Source organism: Chlamydotis macqueenii, chromosome 3 (assembly GCF_036417535.1).
Source record: "Chlamydotis macqueenii isolate bChlMac1 chromosome 3, bChlMac1.mat, whole genome shotgun sequence".
In the NCBI taxonomy this organism is placed as follows: Eukaryota; Metazoa; Chordata; class Aves; order Otidiformes; family Otididae; genus Chlamydotis; species Chlamydotis macqueenii.
The window spans coordinates 85,913,304-85,928,061 of NC_141558.1; the positions used below are offsets into that span (position 1 = coordinate 85,913,304).

At 41.7% G+C, this 14,758-nt stretch overlaps 1 protein-coding gene across 1 annotated transcript in view; it reads right to left on the reverse strand.

Moving 5' to 3' along the window:
• Positions 1-365: 365 nt before the first annotated feature.
• Positions 366-14,758, reverse strand: part of GLP1R (glucagon like peptide 1 receptor) — a 91,022-nt gene continuing 76,629 nt past the window's right edge. The window contains exons 9-13 of the mRNA XM_086744445.1: positions 13,668-13,737; positions 12,850-12,938; positions 8,346-8,484; positions 7,408-7,449; positions 366-1,576 (exon numbers count right to left, since the gene is read on the reverse strand). Coding sequence (XP_086600571.1) covers positions 1,409-1,576; positions 7,408-7,449; positions 8,346-8,484; positions 12,850-12,938; positions 13,668-13,737 — 508 coding nt within the window. The 3' untranslated portion in view covers positions 366-1,408. The remainder of the gene's footprint in view (positions 1,577-7,407; positions 7,450-8,345; positions 8,485-12,849; positions 12,939-13,667; positions 13,738-14,758) is intronic.

The following is a 14,758-nucleotide window of genomic DNA, read 5'->3' on the forward strand; positions in this document are numbered from 1 at the left end:
GCAGCTATGGGCTGGGATATTCTCAGAGCCAGGCTTTGGCACCTTGCCTTTTTGTTGTAAAGGGAGCCCAAATAACTAAGCTGAGTATAGATATGTAAAGCTTGTTATTAGGTGATGCAGTGGATCACGTTCCTGCTTGTAAAGGTACCTCATTTTTTTTTTTCTTTTCCCCAGCAACTCTTGTAAACATCAGGGAGGGTAACAGATAATTAGCAGTGGGATGCATTCACTGCATGAGCCCTCGCAGATTTAATCAGACAGACAGAAGAGCCCGTTGAGTTTAGGGTCGTGGGTTGGGGAGGGGGGAGGGTGGGATTTTTTGAGTCCCGCTGATGGTGGGGGGGAGGGCGGGAAGGGGGGCGGGAGCTGTCCGCCGTGCTGAACCCGCCGCCATGGCGCAGCACCTGGCGGGCATCGCGGGGCTGGAGAAAACAAACAGGGCTGGAGGGGAAACAAAAAAAACCCGAGCCCATGCTGTGAACTACTGAGTCTTCTCCAAGGAGGGGAAGCCTAGTAAGGCCAGCTCTGGACACAACCTGACTCCTGTGTGTTTGCACCCACAAGAAGCAGAGTATAGCTTGGAAAGAAGATGTCCTCTTAAAGCACAAGTCATTATCATGTCCCTGTTAATACCTGTTGGCAACTGCAGAGGCAGAGTACCATAAAAAAATGGAAGGGCTGTGCGTTCTGAGGATATTTCTATCTGTGTCATTAGAGATAACATGCACCTATTAATAGCAGAAGAGGCCCCTACCAGATACTGGTTTTGGTTATTTTTTTTTTTCAAGTGAAGCTTAAAAAGAACATTCTGAAGTGTACATCGCATTATTTGCTATATTGATAGACCTTCAGGATGCTGTTCTTCACCTATCCAGAAAACAGGGAAGCATATTTTTCAACTTTAGCTTTGGGAAACTTACTACAAAACTGATTCTTCCCTAAAACGCAAGTTGTGTCCCACTAAGTTCTTTTTCTCTAAAACTGGTGATAGCACCTTACCCGATCCCCATAAAATGTATTTTTTAGCAATAATCATATTCTGTATCCTTGTAATTTAATCAGTCGATCACTCAGCTCGCCCACTCAACAGTAATAAGCCATTGACCCTGTGGTTTCAGACTGGATCAATGCTATGCTTAAGTTTTGGACACCTGGAGGCCTTGTGTGCAAATAGGAAGAAACTCTTAACTTACTTTAGACATGATCATTTTTTTTCCTCTGATGTGTTGATTACATTAGCAGGTTGCTTTCCCTAGAAACCTTTGTCTGACAGCCTGCAGGCAATGAGCAGCATATGCTTAAGTTTCTTGCTGGAGATAGCATACTTAAGCCACTTGCTTGGGTATTTAAGGGTTTTCAGGTATTTTACACAGTTCATTGTTCTCAGTCTGATTCACTTGCAGAAATCTTAGCTGAATGTGGCCTGACAAGTGGCAGCGTAGACACTACTGCCTACTGTGCCCCCACTACTGATGCTGTTGGCCGGACACTTCAGAGGTTTCATACTGCTGTCTCTCTGGACATACAAATGTTCCAGTCTCCAGCGTTCCCAGCTTTTCCGAAACTCCATCTGAACCTAACAGAAGCAAAGGATGAAACAAAAGGAATGAAAGTAGAACTAATCAGATCTTTAAATTACTCCATTAGAAAGGAGCAAGTAAAAAATAAAGGTACCAAACTACTGAGAAAAGCTGTCAATGCTTTAAACTTGCAATATTATTGCTTCAAATTATCCAATTATCTCATTAGCCCATTGTATGGTATTCTGTATTTAAATAATGACAGCATTCACTTTTACTTGTAGAATTAAAGTTCTCTTATGAACCAGGAAATCTTGTCTTCATTATTTTATTCTAAATTGTATTCAGCTGCAATACTGAATGTACTCTATGCCCTACCAGTACTAACAATTAAGTTGATTTTGCTTATCAGCCATGAAATGACTGAAAAGACTGGCTTCCTGCTCAATACTGTCACCACAGATATTCTTAAGAGTTCTGTTTTAACTTCTGGTTTGATTTAAGCAGTATTATGTCTTGGATTATTTTTGTTCTTTGAATATTTATGGGGTTTTTATTCCATACAAAACCAAAGATTTATTCAGAATTGAAAAAACAACAATTAAGGACATTAAAGAGTGTACTTTTCCCCTTCTCTTTAAATAACAATTACAGCATCTCATTCTAGATACTAGCTTTTTTAAAGTTACAAAATATGCTCATCCAGTCAGAGCTTCTGGGTTAAACTGTGTAACCTTTGTACTCATTTGGAAGTTTATTCAGGGTCTTGTAACTGCTGCACAAGCAAGAACAGAATTTAGGTCTTCCTGTTCCATGGCAAAGTTCTTGCCACTTGACTGAAGTAAGAGCTTCCATTAGCTTTTAACACATAATGCAGAGGACGTAAAATTGAACCTTTTTTTACCCTATTTAGAAAATGGCAGGAGTGCAACTACTGTAATCAATTCATTATAGTGTGTTCTTCAGCCTGGAAGTAAGTTCACTATAGGTGGGTCACTCAAGTGAGCCTTCTCTGGAGAGTTCCTTTTTCATAGAATCATGGAATCTTTAAGGTTGGAAGAGACCTCCAAGATCATTAAGTCCAACCATCAACCTACCACCACCGTGCCTACTAAACCATGTCCTGAAGTGCTACGTCTACACATTCTTTGAACACCTCCAGGGATGATGACTCCACCACTTCCCTGGGCAGCCTGTTCCAGTGGCTGACCACTCTTTCAGTAAAGAAGTATTTCTTAATATCCAACCTAAACCTCCCCTGCCGCAACTTGAGGCCATTTCCTCTTGTTCTGTCACTAGTAATCTGGGAGAAGAGACCAACATCCACCTCCCTACAACCTCCTCTCAGGTAGTTGTAGAGAGCAATGAGGTCTCCTCTCAGCCTCCTCTTCTCCACACTAAACAATCCCAGTTCCCTTAGCTGCTCCTCATAAGACTTGTGCTCCAGACCCCTCACCAGCTTTGTTGTCCTTCTCTGGACACACTTAAGCAACTCTATGTCCTTGTACTGAGGGGCCCAAAACAGCACGCAGTATTCAAGGTGTGGCCTCACCAGTGCTGAGTACAGGGGCACAATCACTTCCCTGCTCCTGCTGGCCTCACTGTTTCTGATGCAAGCGAGATGCTGCTGGCCTTCTTGGCCACCTGGGCACACTGCTGGCTTATGTTCAGCTGGCTGTCAACCAGAACTCCAAGATCCCTTTCCACCAGGCAGCTTTCCAACCACTCTTCCCCAAGCCTGTAGCGTTGCATGGGGTTGTGGTGACCAAAGTGCAGGACTTGGCACTTGGTCTTGTTAAAGCATCGATCCGGCTTGTCCAGATCCCTCTGCAGAGCCTTCCTACCCTTGAGCAGATCGACACTCCCACCCAATCTGGTGTCATCTGCAAACTTACTGAAGGAGCAATCAATCTCCTCATCCAGATCATTAATAAAGTTATTAAACTGGCCCCAAGACTGAGCCCTGGGGAACACCGCTTGTGACTGGCCACCAATTGGATTTAACTTTGTTCACCACAACTCTCTGGGCTCGACCATCCAGCCAGTTTTTAACCCATCGTAGGGTACACTTGTCCAAGCTGTGAGTCACCAGTTTCTCTAGGAGAATGCTGTGAGAGATGGTATCAAAGGCTTTGCTAAAGTCCAGGTAGATAATATCCACAGCCATCCGTCATCCACTAGGCAGGTCACTTGGTTGTAGGTTTTGTTTAGGGTCTGGTACTGACCACTGACAGACTAAAGAGGATGATGGCAGTTCCAGTGCAGGCTTGTCATCATACCCAGGCTGCTGAAACCTTCATACTCTGAGGGAAACTTCCTAGGAAAACAGTTGCTGTATGTTTTTCTTACCTGCTTGTTCATTGTGAAATACTGAATCTGAGCGGCAGCCCTAAAAAAATGGAGCAAAGCCTTACATAACCAATTGTATTCCCTTGGTGGTTACCTCTAGCAGTGCTTGTCCGCTCTGGGCTACAGCCCTTGTTCTGAATACTGTCCTGGCACAGGCACGTGGAAACCAGCTGCATCTCTGCATTTCTGACAATGGAATCTGTCCCTCTGGTATAACAAATAAATAGGACAGAAGAAAAGCTGCTGAGACAGAAGCTTGTATTTTACCGTGATAATGGTGGGTCATTGTGTCAAAAGCTGCACAAAGACACCAGAAAAAGACAGTATGTCTGGGATAGCTTGTCACAGAAGAATGAGGGAGAACTGCCTGATAAAGACAGAAAGGGAAATGGTGAAATGCAGGGACCATACTGTCTGCAGAGGAAAAACTGACCATATTACCACCCCAGTACTTGGTACCTTTTGTGGGCATGGAAAATACTTGGTTTAATAGGCAGCACTGGGAAAAAGCAGCGGTTGACATTTACAAGCAGATCCTGAAAGACCCGTGAATGTACTTACTGACAGAATAAGTCAATGAGCAATAGAAATAGGTATCTCAGAATCAAAGGGAGGAAATGGGTCTTTAGTCTGGCTGGACATGACAAACTGTATCCTAGAGCTATGTTACAAACAGCCTGCAAGATTGAGATGAAGTGAATGGGGAGACCTGAACAAAAGACTGCATTAGAGATGATGTCTTAGGAATGGATCTGAATGACAGAATATTAGTTTTCTCTCCAGAGGCTAGGAAAAGGGTAAAGAGCAGCTCTGCTGTCTGTGTTGAACAGAGGTTTTGCCTAGACAGCTGTGAATGTATGACTGAAGGAATAAGTTAAGTTTTATTTTATAAAGAGGCAGTTTTTGAGCACAGAAGTAGATCTACAGATCTTTCAGCAAAATACTTAGCCTAGTTACTTCCACGCTTGAATAAGATTCCCCAGAAATAAGCTATATAGGGAAAAGGGAACGAAGAAGAAAGCTCCCCTGACAAAGGCAAAGAAGGAAAATTTTTATGTAGAGTATTTTAACAGAGAAAGGGAAGAGGTATGAGAACTTGGAAAAGATGGTATAAGGGGGGTTAAAGGTGAAGAAGACTTCTCACAGAGAGCAGCTGATGGGCAAGGATGTTAAGAGTGTGGCAATGAGTCTGGAATTTGATTACAAAAAACTTAAGCTTTGGCAAAAAGTCTCAACAAATCATAGTGAAAGGAAAGTACGTCTGAAATGGGATGGAATGGAGCTAGTGGAGGATAGTTCAATAGATAGTCTACATAGAGAATAAAATAAAAGAAAAAGGGAACATGAGGCAGTAATTAAAAGAATTCAGGAGTCCTAGAGTCAGGACAGATCCTTTAAGGTAGAAGAGAATGAAATGTACTTCCATTGTGATAGGAAGGAGGCAAAAAGGAGAGGCAAGACTACAGAAAATGAAACTTGAACCAGCTTAAACTAATTCTAGTGGAATGAGGGAGCATCTCCATGGTTTACAGTACTTCTTATAGAAAGCAACACTAACTGCAGAAAAACTGGTCATATTAAGCCCAGCTCATTTTGCAAAGAATATTGGTGATGACAGGCAATCTGATAAGACCCTGCTGTTGGATTCAGAGCAATATCAGAGAAAATCCAGAATCTTTCCAGTAAAATATGACTGAAATATGTACATATTTTAATGTTTTTCCATAAGTAGATACTAGAAACAGACACTAATCTCACTTCTAGTTTCATTTCTATTCTTGATCTGGCACCAGGTCTTGCAAAACCTTTCGTTCTGTATAGTTAAGGAAAAAGAAAAGGAGTCAACGAGGCACAGATAAAAATTAAAATAAAGACCATATTGCAAACAAGGGTAGTCTTTGGGCAGATATGGACTGTCAAAAGAAAAACAGTTTCTCATTTAGTTTAGCAAAAAATTCTCATAGTTTAGGAAAGTAATACAAGAGACTTCACCTAATCAAACTCTTTATGTGGATTTATTCTGTGGATGCTGATGACTGGACTTGACAACATCCTTCTCCATTCTTTTAACAAGAGTTGGAACAAGCTAAATAATTCATCCTACATTGTCTGTCAGCTTTCTGTGAAGCTGAGCACATTGTGGTTAGATTTTAGGAATTACATTACAAAGGCAAGAGAACTATAGCAACAAGAAATCTGGAGGACCACTTAGAAATGTAGGTAGGCTACTTCACAGTAAGTTCCCTCAAATGAAACAAGCCTACTGGTTTCAGGGTGTGTAATAAAGTTTGAGCTATGATGTAACTTTGCCCTTGGATCACATGCAGGAAATGATTGGGCATTACTCATGAGAGGCCTGGCTGCTGCTGCACAGGGGATGTATGAGCAAAGGCCAAAGTGAATCAAAAGAAGTACATGATGCATCAACAGGCAGTGCTGCATTTCAGGATTAAAGTACATCTGTAAAGCTATACAAGGGATTTGAAACAAATATTCTCTAATTCATGCTTCAGCAAAGCCTGCTGCTACCCACCTCTGACTTTCATAAGCAGTACAATGAACACATTCACTTAAGCAAAATCTTACCCACAAACTACAAAAGTGAACAGTCAGGACTTAATTCAGGTTGCCTGCTACTTTTCTTTTGAGTCCAGCCTGGCCATAATGACACAAGTAGGATGTTTTTTTCCACCGATTCCAATTCCTTGATGAGGCCTGTCTCTCAACAGGTGATCTTGAATTACTGTGTCATATTTAAAAGTAGATTTAGCATGAGTGGAAAACGAATTGATGCACATTAAAAGTAATAATGTGCTGCCATATTAGCAGTGTTTGCTTTCCTTACAAACCTGGCTGCTGAATTAATGAATGAATGATCATCATCACTTGAAGGTAACATGAGAGATTCCTACAATGCTGACACAGAACAGTACTATTTCCCTCAAAAGGGCTGGGATTCAGTAGAAGCCACAGAAGATTGTACTTAAAATCAATTAACTCAAAGCCCTGTTGACATTTCTCCTGAGCCTGTGGGAGAGCTCACCACTCCATGAAGTTCAGTGTGAATGAGAGAACGATGATGTCTTCAAGTAGCTGGGCCACAGGGAAACCAAACTGTGTGGGCATTAGCCACTCTCCAACCGCACCAGCTAGCTGAGCTGAGTTCTCAGAATAAAACAGGCTCTACTCCCACATTCACCAAAACAAACACACAAGAAGAACTATGAGATAGATTAAGAAGAGCAAGCTGTAATTCTTAATAAAAGAAAAGCTCCAGCAGTGCAATCTATACAACTGTGAGCAAGACAACTTGCAAGATTTCATGTCTACAAATATTGGCCCTAAATTATACTGCCTGAATTCCTTCCAACAGCATTTGTCTGATGAGTTATTCTGTGTAGCTGTACAAAGGAGGGTCTGTAGAAAAAAAGTAAAAGTCCTGAACAAGGACAATTTAGCAGTTCAAGACCATTTTCAATTTCCTTTTCCTATAGTGGATGCTGGTAAGGCAAATTGGAACAACTAGTCTCTCTCTTACCTCATTATTGATGAAACAGTAGAGAATTGCAACCATCAGCCCCTGAAATCAACAAAAACCAGAAGAGCAGTGAGAAGAGCAGTTCCCTTGCTTTGCCAAACAAACTTGCAGAGGGCTAGAGGTTCCACAATGGCATGTCCCATGGTGAGAAAAAAAACAAGATGGAGACAATCTGTGGCCCCCAACAGCTCTGATGGCGAAGGAGAGGTTTGACCAAACTACGTCTCAAAGGACATGATCTTAGGAAAAAGGAGTTACTGTTTTCTTCAACTTGTTATTTTTTTTTTCTAAAGATTCCTTTCCCCTTCTTTTTCCTTACCTGTTTTCTAGTGATAAACACTTCCTAAGTGAACAATTCACAGTGATCTTAAATACAGCTCTATGCTTGATAAACAGGGAATGAGTGGGTGAGCAGGGAAACTAGAAGAATAATGGTTCCCTTAGACAAGGAGACTCTCTTGAAATGGCCTTACCTAAGACAATAGCTAAATAAAAATCACAGCAAACCTACATCCTCCTTGCATGCAGTTACAGCTGCAGATAGCTACCTCTCACAGCACGGATTGTCCAAGGTGTATAAAAAACACTGAGGAAAGCACAAAATTTGCTTTCAGCAATGCCATTATACAATTACAGGAAATCATAGACAGTTTCATTATTGCCTTGAGATGTCTCATAGGAAGTAGATATTAATATGTGAATGGGAATACCAGTTTACTGTGGTAAATTTAAGACATTGAAAATAAGGTATGGGACACTAAGTTGGCTATTAAAAATTAGTCCTTATACTTTCCCTGCCACTGTCATAATCCTGTAATATCCAATGCTAAATTGAGAAACATAAAGAACATGGAACATGCAATGAATCAGAGAGAAAGCAGGTCCCCAAACAGCAGCTAAAAACCATCTTATCCCCATGGGCATAGTGTGAGTGCTACCTGGAAAGAAGCAAAGGAGAGTTCTGTAAAAAGCTTCACAAAGCGCAGCATCCCTCTGGCATGCTCATCAGTAATAAAGGCAAAGATGACCTCATGGGTCCCCAGCAGTGGGATCAGAGTCAATGTAGACTTGGCCAGCCTAAGATCACAAAAAAAAAAAAAAGAAAAAAACAATGCCACTGAGTAGGTTGATCCCAATAATCACTGGGAGTCACTGTTTCTGCATTCTGCTTCTGACACAATGTCAACTTTGCTAAGTCACTGCACCACTTGGTGTTGCAGGGTCCTCAAACAGAGGCTGCAAAAAAAAATAAATTAATAATCCTCAAAATAGCCTTAGTAGGTTTCAACATGTTTTAACTGTCCCTGCCACTCCACTGCAGTGAGAAAAGCTCTGTATTCAGCTACTAGCTGCATTTCACCTGGAAAATCTCCTTCCAAACTCAGGAGCAAGTCATGTGCTTTCTTGTATCTGAGATGTCTTCTTGTGTATCCTTTTCCTGACCTCTAAGTGAGAAAGATGACCAAAACCTACCTTACTGATGGCCTGAAAAAAAATGATCTATCAATGACTGGAATCTTTTAAAAATATCTTGGCAAAGGGAGGAATATTTGCTATTGCTTCCACCTCTGTGGTGTTTTAAATCTTCAAAATGCTGTAACTAACCATAACCACAGAACACTTCATAAAAGCAGTTAAACTGTCTTAAAGTGAGTGATGACTCCATGAGTTAAATGGCAAGTTCAAAGACACAGCTAGCAAACGAGAAAAGACAAACCAGCCTGAAATAAAACATTTTTCACCAGTGAGAGAGCAACACTCAGGAATATAACCACAGGAAAAGATTCACAAGAATGGTCCTTAACTCTCTTTTGATAGACATACAGGCTAGCCACCCAACAGAATAATGAAAGATGCCTGAGCCTCACATGGGAGTTTATAGGGCTATCCTGGGCGACAGGGCCTGTCAACATCTCATAACGACCTGTCTTGAGACAATTCGGTAGATATACAATTACTCCACTAGCAAGGCTGTCAGTAGGTAGTAGATCTTGTGTGCCCTAAGGCTTTTGGCTGCTATCCTGAATCATGTAATCATTCAAGTTAGAAGGGACCTCTGGAAGTCTCTGGTCCAACCCCAGTTCACAGCTGGTTATTCAGGGCTGTGTCCAGCCAAGTTTTGATTATCTCCAAAGTCCTCCACAGTCCCTCTGGGCCTCTTTTGCAGCATCAGACCACTCTCACTGTGAATTTTTTTTCACCTCTGACATGCAATTGGAATTTCTCCTGCTATAACTTGTGACGTCTGCCCTTTGTCCTTTCACTGTGCACCTCTGAAAAGACTCCAGCTCCTCCTTCTGTATAACCAGCATTAGGTAGCTGAAGACTGCAATTAAATCCATGCTTAGTCTCCTGTTCTCCACACTGAATAAACCCAGTTTTCAGCACTCTGCCTTTGTCACCTAGTCCAGCCCCTGAATTAGCTTGGTGCAAAACTGATGCAAGTCCCATGGGTTTGGTGGAACAGGACACAATGTCTGTCTTGTACTGAGCAGCCTCAGCCTGGACACCAGAAGCAGTCTCATAAGTGCTGAAAGGAGGGGATTGGTCACTTCCCTTGACCTTCTAGCTATGCTTTTGCTAGTGCAGCCCAGTATGCAGTCAACCTAGGCTGTCACAAGGGCACACTGCTGAATCATGGTTCATCTGTTGTCCTCCAGCATCCCTGGGTCTTCCAAAAAGTTACTTTCTCCCTAGTCAGTGCTCATCCTGTGCTGCTGCATGGGGTTATTACATACCAACTGCAAGGCACCTATCAGCCCATCCACTGGCCTGTCAGTGTCCTTGATACACAAGGACCGAGAGATGCTGAATCAAAGCAACTATTGAAATTAAACAGTTTACAGACACAGGTCAGCAGAAATGCAGATCTCTAGTGGAATTAGGCAGACCATTGCATTAGGAGATAGAGGGCTTGTTTAAATGAGCAGCTTACTAGGAAGTCTTGTGATGGAGGCTCTGCTCCACTATCACCTGCCTGAGACAGAGGTAGAAGTGGAAGGCTGATGTTAAATTGTCTCTGGAGACACCGCCTGGGTAAAAAAAAAAAAGGGAATTGTGTAGATGTACAGTAATCCTCTAGCTTATTTAATGAATGCTAATTGTTTTAGATGAGATATGTGGAGAACTCTGCCTTAAACAAGAAGCCACGCAAAGTCCAATGAAAAGGCTTCCTAGGTAATTATGGCCTCCCTAAAGAAAATCCTTTCCCTGAACAAGGGGACAAGTTTCTTTACAACTCCAGTCCTTCTGTAATGAAAAGGGATTTGCTGCCATACTGAACAGTGAGCTCGCTCTCTCTCTCCATCAAATGAATGGGCAGCAAGAGAGAGGCGAAGGAGAGACTGGCCTGAGAACAAAACACTTTTCTCCTTTCTACACAAAAATGTATCTAAGCTAGTGACTTTCTAGGGCATCTAGACTGGTCCTTGTTTAAAATAACACATTCCAACATACCAGTTCTGTCTTCCCTCCACTTAAAATATTTTCCAGTGTCTTTGAGCAGAAAAGAAGGGGGAAAAAAACCTTCTGATACAAGAATCTCTGACTATAAGTCTTGTTATCATCAGAAGCATACCAATGAACTGAACTCTTTGGGGTAAAAGACTTCCCCAAAGCTTCTGGCTATAATCACCAATCTCCAGACGGACCACCAAGACTATAGTCTTCATGAGTGAAAAAAGCTCTCTTGCTGGGTAAATCCTTTTCTGATAAAGCCTTTCTGTTTACACAACAGATTTTTTAACATGCAACATGAATAAATGAATGAACATGCACATGGCTCACCTGCATCAAACTTTCCTGCTGTTTGCAGAAGTCAAGAGGGCAAGGGCTTTCTCCCTTGACAAAGTAAATTTACAGTCAGACTTTTAAATGGCTTCAAGCCATCAGAACTGAGAAATCCCCCCTTCCACAACTGCAATTTTTGCTGTGGCAAATAAAAGTCACATATGTTTTTTTTAAAAAAAAAAAAAAAAAAAAAAAAAACAAAAAAAACCCCAAACCACCAAAACAGTAGGTATGAAAGCAAAGCCTACAGCTCATTTTAATGAGTCCTTTTCTCTGCTTTGAGCTCTAAATATGCATTAGGATTTTCAAAATTTCATGTAAGGCAAAAAAGGGAAGTAACATACAAGGCAACTCTATACTCTGACAAGAATGCATCAAAATGCATGCTGTGTCTAGCTTAGAAAGCTACAGCAGTGAAATACGCAACATCCAACTAGTTGCATCCACCACCAGTAGCAGTCCAGCTACCACAGCACGTAGCTCCTCCACACTGATTAATTCAATAGCTAACTTTTTTTTTCTACATTATTTTTCAGACTGCAATACAAAAGTATTCTCCAAGATGCAGAAAGGAAGTATGTGACCATGAATCTTAGCAAGGTGATTAAATAACAGGAAAAATACAGACACAGAAAAGGTGAAGCCTGCAAAATAAAAACCGAATCTTTCTTTGATAATCCTGACATCTGTCTTGAAACATCTTATGCATTCAAGATTGAAAGCTTGTGCCAATCATGACTAGCAAGAAGAAAAAGGAGCAACATTCAAAATTACCCCCGTCTTGATCTTCATTGAACTTAAAGCTTTTACTTCTATCACTCATTTTCTTTTTTTTTCAAATTAGGATAGAATAGGATAGAATACTCCAGTTGGAAGGGACCTACAATGATCATCTAGTCCAACTGCCTGACCACTTCATGGCTGACTAGAAGTTAAAGCATGTTATTAAGGGTATTGTCAAAATGCTTCTTAAACACTGACAGGCTTGAGGCATCAACCACCACTCTAGGAAGCTTGTTCCAGTCTTTGACTACCCTCTTGGTAAAGAAATGCTTCCTAATGTCCAGTTTAAATCTCCTCTGGCATACCTTTGAGCCATTCCCATGTGTCCCATCATTGGATACCAGGGAAAAGAGCTCAGCACCTTCCTCTCCACTTCCCCTCTTCAGGAAGCTGTAGGGAGCAATGAGGTTGCCCCTCAGCCTCCTTTTCTCCAAACTAGACAAGCCTAAGACCTTAGCCACTCCTCACAGGACATTCCTTCCAGCCATTTCACCAACTTTGTTGTCCTCCTCTGTAGGCATTCAAGGATCTTCACATCATACTTGCATATGCTGCAAGTAGTTAAAAAATATCTGCTTAATTAATATTCATCCATAGTATTATGGAAGTATTATGGAAGACTGTAAAGTGTCAAACTCAAGAAATCAAGCCTTCTGTTTAACACAGGTGTAACACCTGTCCTGGCTTCATCAGGAGGCTTTTCTAGAGACTGGCTGTCCAAGCAGTCATACCAATGTGTGACACCACACATGTGCCGTACTCAGGGCCTGTGATCTTTTACCACCTTCGTCAGTCCACTCCTTTCGTGTACCTCCTTGTGTACTTCCATTTTGATGAGCATGAAAAGTGTCAAACCACCATATGACATACCTGCATTTTATGTCAGTTTTGCACATCAAATTAGCCTGTAGTTTGGAGATGATGATGCATATAACTCTGATAAAGATCAGGAAATTTACCTGGATAAATGAAAGAAGGATTTATATCATCATCAAGCAACACATGTGCATAAGTGTTCAAACAAGCTGATTTGTGTATGCCTGTGTAGGTCTCTGTGCATTCTGCTCCACTGCAGCTGCAGAACTTGCCACAGAATTAAACTCCTTGCTAAAGAATTGTGCTCTAAATACAGCCTCTGCAAATGCACAAGTCACCTTCGAAAACGCAGGCAGTTCACTAACAGCAGGGGAGCTTACCTACATCTCTGCGGAGTGACACAGTAAAGGTGGGGGCTGTCCCATTTGCCTTGTCTGGAGGTCTGAGACTACCACAGCACTGTGGTTGCAGAACGTGGTATTTCTCCACAAAGCCACACAATTTCCTGCTTTTCTGTAGCCCAGTACCTGGAATATTATCTTCCCCCTCCCTGTACTGTTTGCCACAGCCTTCTGCACACGGGGGGGGTTTACCTGGATTGCTGCGACATCCTATGTTGTTATCATGTGCTGCCACTGCAACATGACAGCGTGTGGCCAAATTAAAACAAACAAAATACTAGTTAGGAATTCCAGTGACAGGAACCAATTTGGTTTCATAAAATCACATTTCTGAATGAAAATGTCGATACCTGCAAAGGTTATTAGCCTTTGGGACATGCAAAACAGTCATATGCCCATCTGGTCTTTGTACTATAGCCTGTCCCATCCTCACCGAAATCTGCCAGCCTGCTGCACGTGCCCCATACTCACCCCAATAGCGATAAGAATGGGAAGCCTGATGATCAGCCAGTAATTCATATTATAGTTTCTGGTCCAGCAACTAGGCAGATGGCAAAAAGAGAGAAAGAAGAAGAAAAAGTTTCAGTATATTACTAAAATATCCCGCTTTTCATTCTGTCACAGCAATGCAGAGGGAAAAACAATACTGAGGACTAGATACCAGGAAAGCACATCATGCTGACATGGAAACAGATGCAGTTGCTTCTTAGAAACACTGAATGCTTTGTACTATTGCAGCTATTATAATCCAACTGGATACTACTTGCCTGCCTTTCTTGCCTGCTAATGGCTAGCTCTCCTCCACAATTCACTATGAATTATCATCAAATAATTGCTTAGATTTAGTCCATTAAAGCCAAGGTCAAACTTGTCCTGTGGCAGAAAGGAGAAAGGGAGGGAAATGTTTTTGAGTCAGACCTTTTCTGTGTGGCTCCTATCCTACTCTTTCTGCATTATTTTTTATTACTCTTCAGTCTCCAATGTCAGGTCATCTGTTAGTTCTTTATCCCATTACCTACTATCACTTTTCTCGTATCAATATTTAGATCAGTCATCTATTTTATTTGTCCTTATTTTCCAAAAGGACCTACTAATTTCAACCAGGAGAAGGCAATGAAGGCAGCAAACTCCAGTTCCTTCAGTGTATATGTACAGGTTTCAAGCCCAAAGGAGTTTTAAAAGTTTTAAGCAAGTAAAACCAAAGACAGGAGCAATAGTTCCCAACTTTTGTTGGCCAGCTGAGCCCTCTGCCAAGCAAAAAACCTGCTGCAGGCAACATAATACTTCATTCTCTCCATAAGTCTCATTTTAGCTTTTTAAATTCCTGTGTCCTTGAGTAATACTGGAAAACAGTCACAAGAAACATGATGCCTGAAAGCCATGGTTTGGGATCACTGGTTTGAAGTGATCTTTACACCGGGGGGTTTGTACATCTGTTTCCTTTGGGTCGCACCCCGGCCACAGCCAGCCACCTCCAACAGTATGATGGGCCATGTGTGTGCACAACGGCCCAGGTGCTGGGGCATTTTTTAAACCACTGACATACCACTTCACTGCTGCTG